The sequence below is a fragment of the Glycine max genome, chromosome 12 (genome assembly GCF_000004515.6).
Source record: "Glycine max cultivar Williams 82 chromosome 12, Glycine_max_v4.0, whole genome shotgun sequence".
NCBI classification, from domain to species: domain Eukaryota; kingdom Viridiplantae; phylum Streptophyta; class Magnoliopsida; order Fabales; family Fabaceae; genus Glycine; species Glycine max.
The window spans coordinates 38,555,969-38,564,854 of record NC_038248.2 but is presented as its reverse complement, the minus strand read 5'-3'; the positions used below and the strand labels follow the sequence as shown (position 1 = coordinate 38,564,854).

Sequence of the window (8,886 nt, the reverse complement as noted above, 5' to 3'; positions counted from 1 at the left end):
TATATATTAAATAGGCATGAAATAATTTTGTGATATTTACATTGTTGAAATAAGACAGTCAAAATAATAAGTATTTACATTAAAAAAAATAGATATTAATATAATATTAATCAATTTACATATATATAAATATGCATAAATACATACAATAATTATATCTTATTTTCTATAGCGAAAATTTGACTACCTGTTACATTTAGAAAACACAGCATTTAATATTATTGGTCAAAATAATTTAATTATAATAAATAAAATATGATATTTTAAATTTTTATACTTATAAATTTAAAAAATATAATATATGTAATTTAAAATAGCAATGTCTTCATGCATATATTAAAAATGAATAAACATATAAATGTATTAATAATTTTTCTTTTGTATTTATCACTAATAATTTGTCTACATATTATATTTAATAAATAGTGTATTTAATATTATGAGGCAGTAAGGAATGTCTTCTTCCCATCCATTTCACTCCACAGTGGGAATAATTAGAGATTGGCTGACAAGTCTTTAAAACTTCGAATAATATTATTAAATATATGTACCTCTTAAACTATTTACTACTCTTAAATGATATTTAAATTTGTGACATTATTTATTAAAAATAACTAATTTAACTATCTTTGTTGGTCTTGATAAATTAAATTTTTCTTTTTTACATGTAGGAAGATAGGTACTAATACAATATTTTTTTTTCACATAAAAATTTATCAATGTTGATAGTTATATCTTCACACCCGTATAAACAATGACATTTATAATATTTTCTCATGTTTTTTTCTATAAGTTCAAAATGAAACCAATGTTTTCTTCACTTCACAAAGACAAAAAAAAAAAAACAGTACTAGCAACGACCTTCAAAATCATCATGACTTTAAGTTCTTTTTTGTTATTGCTTCTTCTTTTTGATATACCAATAACTAATGAACATATTGATAGCAATGGTTTCACAAAAAAATTTCATGTGCTCCCAAAAGGTACTATTCCACTTGAAGATAGTTCAAATCATTTGCACTACTCTACCTTAACTCCCATCCAATATTAATTTTTCCAAATTTCTAAGCATGTTGTCAGCAACCTGTACTCCCTCAAAACCTAAATATAAGTAAATTTAAGTATCAGGAGCATGGATTCAAGAATTCAATTAATAGCATTTAATTTAAAAAATCTTCCTAGTGCTCGTAGAATATGAATAAATAATTCATGACAAATAAGATTTTATTAAATGAAAGATATAATAAGAATATTATTATTAAATAAGATAAAAGTTAGTTAGTATTTACTTATATTTAAGTCCAAAATTATATATTTTTTTATCGTTTATATTTAAGTCCGGAGGGAATAAATGGTTTTATGTATTCTCCAAAGATTGTTCCACCACAAGATCAATTAAATAACTTGTGTTCTACTTCATGTTTTATGTAACTCTAATAATGATGCTTTCACTATTAAATATTTTTAAATTACTAGACATGTTATCAACAACCTTTCAAGTAAAGGGTTTCATGTACAACCCAAAAATTAAGTTTCACCAAAAAATGATTCAAATGGATTGAATCTCATCCTTCATTTAACTCTAATAGTGATTATTTCAATATTAAATTTTTTAAAATTCTTATGAAATAAAATGCATGGAATGGATGTTGTTATTTAATCCTGAAATAATGCAAGATAAATTCCAAATTCTTTATTATTTTTCTCATTCGCCAAAAATTCCTTTAATATTATCATAAAGAATTATATATTACGTTTCAGCTTTAGTATGAATATATTAATTAACAATATATACGGTCATCAAGGAAAGAAAACTTCAAGTATTAAATGTCGAAGTTAATCTCAAATTGAACTTTACATTTATGTTAATTGTTTTATCTATGTTATACTGCTCAGATTAACTGTTACATTTAAGAAAAAAATTCGTTGGTATATTATAGTTTTTAAAAACATATAACCAATATGATTGTATATTATATATAACAAAAACATAATTTTAAAAATGTTAAATTACTCGTCTTTACAATTTCATAATTCTTGTTTTTTTAATCCTAATAATTTAAAAATGATTTTTTTAGTCCCTATAATTTACATTTTAATTTTCTTTTACTTCTTATAGTTTAAAAATGTTCTTTTTAATCTTTATAGTTTGTAATTTAATTTTCTTTTAGGTCCTATAATTTGAAAGTGATATTTTTAATCCTTATAATTTATATTTTAATTATCTTTTAATTCTTATTAAAAAAATATATAAAAAAAAATTAGCTACAAATTAATTATAAATTATCAATTTTTTTTATTACAGATTATTTTACTACAAACTAATTGCTAGTATTTTTATAATTAATTGTAATTAATAATATTACTCATATTTTGATAATAAGAATTAAAATAAAATTAAATATAAATATAAGAACTAAAAAAACTACTTTTAAACTATAGGAACTAAAAGAGAATTAAAATAAAAATTATAAAAATTAAAAAGAACACTTTCAAAACTACAAAAACTAAAAAGATAAAAATCATCAAACCATAAGAAACAAATAAGTAATTTAACCTTTTAAAAAAATCAGTATTTAGTTCCTTTTAAACATACAATATATTTAATTAATAGTGTGTTTTATATATTGAATAAATACAAAACTTAATGATGTCCGGAATTAAATTTTACTTAAAAATACTATTCAATAGTTATGTGATTAATAAATATTATAATTACATTATACAAGAAATTTTTTAATAATGATAAATTTAATATATTTATTTAAAATATGTGTGTGCGAAGAAGAAAAACAGCGTATTTCTTTAAAACAAGCACGGTTTAACTAGAATGAAATATTAGACATTAGACATAATCTACATTTCCGGGTTACACTGAGTTTTCCAGCACATGTATACATCTTCACAAGGGGGAGAAAAACTGCATATTTGGGCCTAACCCCTGTTCTATTGACCACAAGCAAGCTCTCATGTATTTCACACTAATCCACTAGAACAGTTCACTCTATGTTTTACTATCTCTTTACATTTGGGTTTGCCGCCTGACATGCTCTGGGATGAGCTTAGGAAGCAGTTCAGGGGGCGCTCCATCTAACTGCAATCAAATGTTTTCATTACAAAATTATATGGATATCATGAGAAAATAAAAAGTACATAATCCTTTCAGCAGCACAATGCTGTTATGATTAACTGATATTCAGACCACACAAATGTGTAAAAACAAACATTCAACAGTGCAATTTCCGTTTTGTGTTATGTCAGATCTAATAGGAGAAACCAATTAGAGATACATACTTCCTGTTTAAAGTTGAAAAGTGGAGGCAGTGGACGACCATTAGGTAGCCGGGCATTGGGCTCGCGAAGCTCGTCAAAGAAAGGATGTGCCATTGCTTCCACCTTTAAAAGAAGCCGCCAGTGAAAACTATGCTAATTATATAAACATTTTTTTTTTAATATTGTATGAGCAATGAGCATAATGAAACTACTTTTCAAAAATACTTATTGTAAATAGTTTTCATATCTAGGCTGGATATTTTAACTTTTAATATACTAATATAATTCTGTGGTATATGCCCCTTGATAGGAAGGCAGTGGAGGAAAAGGTATAAGGGTTTGCCCTACTTACTGCACTGTAACGAAGTTTTGGGGAATATTGGAGAAGCCTTGATGCAAGGTCAATTGCTTCAGGAGGCATTCGCTTGTGAAAAACCTGAACCATGGATCGTTGCACCAGATGCATCAGTAGAAGCGTTGTTATAAAACAAAAGCCAAAAGGAGTGACAAGGAACGCAGTTACCTTATGCCAAGGATGAGCTTTGATATGGGGGAATCTGAAATCTGTATAATTAGGATTCATGCATCGAATTTCTTCTCGAGTAGGAGTGCCAAGAATCTACAAGAAAACAACACATTAGTAATTATCTCTCAGCAGCCAGATTCATACAATCCAGGGTAACATCAGCATAGACAAGGAATCACCTTGATAATTTCCACGAGTTGGTCAACCTGATTTTCTCCTGGGAACAAAGGCTATAAAGAAATATTTTGAAACTATTGAGAAGCCAAGATAACATTTCTCATAAACACAGAAAAACATGTTATGTATGAACAACATTAGTGCATAGGTTGCCTAAAATTTTAACAACCTGGCCTAGAAGAAGTTCCGCAAGGACACAACCAGCGGACCAAATATCAACAGAAGTTGTGTATTCTGCCGCACCAAATATTAGCTCTGGGGCACGATAGTACCGTGAACATATGTATGAAATGTTTGATTCACCCTCCACCTGACATGAAATAAATTATTAAAATCATACCTTTTATGAGCAAATAACTATAAGCAAATTAGCATGTGACCCCAACCAATGACCTTTCTTCTATATATTGAAAAATGATCGAGTTGAGGTCCAGATTAATAGCAACATTAGTGGCTATTTACTGAAATGTCAATTATCACATACAAAATTAAAATTGCACTTGGGAACAGATCTTAAAAGAGCTTTTAGAATTCCATGATTCTGGGGTAGGTAGCATATGACATTAATAGTCCACGTCCACTGTTAACATGGTAGCATACATGTATAAAGTAGTGAAATGCACTGGAAGAATACAAACATACCAGAACTTTTGCACTCCCAAAATCACAGAGCTTGACTTGGTGTGTGAGTCGATCAACCTACAGAACAAATGGAAAATAGGTTTAGAATAAATAAATGCTATTCCTTGAAGAAAAATAGCAAACTAATAACTTACCAAAAGATTTTGAGGCTTCAAATCCCTATGGCAGATTCCTGGTACAGTATGGATATACGCCAGTCCCCTAAAGATCTAGACATCACATCCCAACTCAATCATTATAAAATTTCAAAAGAAAAAGTGAGGAACAAGAACAACATATCAAACCAAATTGCCAACAGAGAAAACCTCATACTTGATATGTATATAATTTCACATAGATTAGGGGCATTCTCTGTTTCATGCTACTGTAGTGCTTTATAACACGGAAGATCGTCTCAGGGACATATTCCATCACCAAGTTCAGAAAAAGTTCATCTCTACTTGTTGTAGAGAAGAAATAGTTACTCAAGGAAATTATATTTGGGTGATCCATCACGCGCATTAACTGCAGTTCACGATTTTTGTATCGCCTGTCCTGCAAGACCTTCTTTATAGCCACTGCCTCGCCAGTCTCCAAGCACTTCGCCTTTGTTTCAGGTCAAAAAGGAACATAACCCAAGGGTGTGAAACAATATGAGATACTTGACAGCAGGGAAAGCAAAGTAGGAACAGTTATCACCTAATGGTAATTACTTCACTTATCCTTACCTGGAAAACAATGCCAAATGATCCAGTGCCAACAACACGTTCGGCCATGTAACTGATGGTCTGCAAGAGGCATTAGAGCACAAATTTATGAAGAATAAAAGAAATTGAAACCCGTGGATGCCATCATCATCAATCTTAAGCAGTCAATTTTATTCAAAATTCTTCAAAACTGTACCTTTTAAGGCCAAAAATGGGGAACCAAAAGCAATCAATCAATAGAAGGGGGAGAACAAAATTAAATTAAAAAAAAAAAGCAATTAGATTAGATATGCATGGAGGAAATTTGCCAACTTCTAGCTGACTACCAGTATTATATTTTTGGATAGATCCATAATTAAAAGGTTTACTAAGTTTACTACCCAAACCCACAATGTAATTCCTGTTAGTCCCAAAAAGGAAGTAAATATTTATATATAGTACAAAATGATTTTTTTTATAAAAATTGGAAGTAAAGATAGGTTAGAACACGCCGCACTTGTTTAGGTTCGCCATTTTTGCCTGCAATTGTGGTTGAGATTATGTGACCAGTGAGTGCATCATTACCATCTGCGACAGGAGCTGACATTTCCTGCAATTTATACCAATAAATAGATAAATATATTTAATATGGTAAATCAAATCTCTTAATAGAGAAATAGAATATCAGACTCTTCTTGATTGAATATCAGAAATTATTTATTGAGTTACTATCATTGAACTTTGTCTTAATAGCAATTATCACCAATAATTTGGTTTAAAACATTTAGTTAACATGGCAACATCATATGCCTATGGACATACATACATTGGTTTCGAAATCCATATGCTCGACCTATGCATGACTTAGCAAAAACACTAATGGACATACATTTTACATAAACAGCCATTTAGCAGTCAATACTTTGCTTTCGGCACCTACTCCTATGCTGCTTGATTAAAAGTTTTATATGATAAGAGAAAAACACAGCAATGGAACAAAACCAGCAGAAATGAATAGATAGTCACCAATCAATAGGTGAAGTTTAAGATGGGTCAAGTGTATAAAGTGCTCAAAGGTAATAAGGTATATGCACAGACAAAGGCAAATAAGGTTACCATGGTCCAAAAGAAAGCATCAAATGCCAAAGAAAAGCTTTGATATCAATTATGAGACAACACAGAGAGAGAATCTAGGAACACTTATTCCCTGAAGCAAACAAAAACCGTTTGAACAACAATCCCTAATAAATGAAGGAAATCCCATTTTAAACAAGGAACCCAAGCTTAAAAAAGAAAATATACCAAAATTATACAGCAAACAATATAGAGCCAACTTCAAAACAAAATCCACAATATTGTTAAAGCCATTTTAATTTCACAGTAAATTAGCGATTAAGTGAGAGCAACCTGGCCTATTAGAAAAAATTACAACATCAATAGCCTAAAGGTTTTAAAAAAACAGTCTGCAACCACAATTTCGGCCACAACCTTAAGATTTTTGGGGTGCCCACGACCATAATTGTCGTATCAACCCAATTTTTCGCAATATCAAGAAACACGTCTGCAATTAAAAACCATGAATAGCCTATTAGAAGAAAAAAATCTGGTAGGAAAATTGCAATATATTCCAACCCCATAAAGTGTGATTGGAAAAAAAAATAACTTGAGCAACGAGAAACTCAGGTACACTCAACTAAGCCCAACTTAAAGAACAGGATTCCACATTTTCACTTCACTCGATTCCATTTCTCTTTTCTGGACCACCAGACGGAAAGTTCCACAAACTTCAATTTTTCAATACTAAGATCTCAACCATTAATACACAAGTAAAAATCAAATAGCAGCAGCAACAACAAAAACAATAATAATAAAACAATTTATTCATGCTTGCAAATTTTACAATTCCATAAGCAAAATAAAAGCGCCATTCCTTCAAGGCAACGTCAGAACCACTCCGACCGTAGGCGGAGCATAATTCCGGCGACCTCCGAGCAGGCAAAAACAATGCCGGAAATGAGCAGATCGCCGTAGGCTACGCTCATACCAAGACCTCTCTGGCGGATCAACTACGATCCGAGTTTCCAAACGGCGCGTCGTTTTCGCGCAATGAGAGAGTGGTGGAGAGCGGAAATTACCTTTTCGGTGCCGGCGTCGGAGCCGCCGCGAGAGTCCACTTTCATCGCGTCATTCTCCGCTGGCGGCGGTTGTTGCGGCGGCGGCGGTGGAAGCTGTTGCTGCGGCCCCAACGGCATAGAGGCCATGTGAGAAAGAAACTGCACTCAACACAACACTCACACTCTTTCTCTCTCTAAAAAACAAACACTCACACCTTTCTCTCTCTAATTTCTCTCTCCTTCGAGGGAATAGTAGTGCTTGGGTATGGGTCCAGGCTTCGGAGTATATAAAGGGCGAGCGAGTAAGAGAGAGAGAGTGTGTCTTTGTGTCTTTTCTCACGCGCTTGGTTTATAGAGTGAAACGCACGTTTTGATATGCACCGTTGGATTGTAATCTGTGATTGTAAACGAAGACGGGATGCGTAATCTGGTGTGGCAGGATTTACGGGTGAAATATATACGGCAGGGTGACGTGGAAATCGAAGGGAGACAAGGATCACATGGAACCTCCAATGTTGCATTTTACGGAAAATAATACGTATTCGGAAGTTGTAATGTTGACGTAATGGCAACATAAAATACTGAGGTTTAAATACTCTAGTCATTAAATTAAGTCAGAGTTCTACTTGGTTGGTGAGTATAGTTTATTGAGTTTGGGTTTTAATATTAATACTTTTTAATGTATAAAATCTATGAAACCAAACCTCGGAATTTAAATGATTATTTTTATACAATGCCATGCCCTTGGTTGTTTTGGATAATTGGGTGGTGTTTGGTTTTGTTTATTTCTCATCCGACAAATAACTCGTTGCTTGAAATTTTTAGGTTCTTGCTATTTTTCTTTTGAATTATAGAAATAATATAATTTTTAAGTAATCAATGTTATTAAATATGCATTTACTTTTTTTAAGAAGAATGTCCATATAGTGGTGGAAAGCACCGAAGATGGCGCAACGATATTTGAATAAAGAGGAAGAAAGACTGAAAAACTGCAGAGAAATTGGAAGCGGCAAAAACCTTTAGGCGAAAAGTAACGATGAATATCGGAAGCGGTGGATAAATTTTTGTGACTAATTAATGTTATTAAAAATGGGTATACTTTTTTTAGAAGAATGATGATATAATGGTGAAAAGTATTGAAGATAATGTAACGATGTTTGAATAAATATAAACAAAGACCGAAGAAAAAATACAGAATTCAAAAGCGACAAATACCATAAGGATATAACAGTATACACACATAAATGAAGAAAACAAGTTATTAATGAGTATTAAATTACTCAAATTTAGGCAAAAAAAAAAAAGAGTTGGAATTTGTTCTTATCAAAATTCAGAGCTAGCACACTCAAGAGAACTTTTGAATTTTATATGTTGGTTTTAAAAGGTGTCAAGTATATACGTATAAGAGTAAATATGCTTAATTCGAAGGGTGAGCGAATATGTTGTGAGATATATAGAGGGTTGAATGGAACCTGATATCGATAAAAGT

The 8,886-nt window shown here is 31.4% G+C and overlaps 1 protein-coding gene across 2 annotated transcripts; it reads right to left on the bottom strand.

The window, feature by feature from the left end:
• Window positions 1–2,820: 2,820 nt before the first annotated feature.
• Window positions 2,821–7,658, bottom strand: LOC100806839 (shaggy-related protein kinase zeta). Of its 2 annotated transcripts, none has more exons than XM_003540361.5 (12): window positions 7,419–7,658; window positions 5,801–5,893; window positions 5,326–5,385; window positions 4,931–5,203; window positions 4,753–4,827; window positions 4,619–4,675; window positions 4,146–4,286; window positions 3,979–4,029; window positions 3,797–3,892; window positions 3,626–3,709; window positions 3,295–3,396; window positions 2,821–3,094 (listed from the first exon to the last, which is right to left on the bottom strand). In XM_003540361.5, the coding sequence occupies exons 1-12, from the start codon at window positions 7,542–7,544 to the stop codon at window positions 3,023–3,025; spliced, it is 1,230 nt and encodes a 409-aa protein (XP_003540409.1). In that variant the 5' UTR covers window positions 7,545–7,658; the 3' UTR covers window positions 2,821–3,022. The 2 variants fall into 2 exon arrangements, with proteins under 2 accessions (XP_003540409.1, XP_040863545.1); XM_041007611.1 differs by lacking the exon at window positions 7,419–7,658 and adding an exon at window positions 6,173–6,298.
• Between the last annotated feature and the right edge of the window lie 1,228 nt (window positions 7,659–8,886).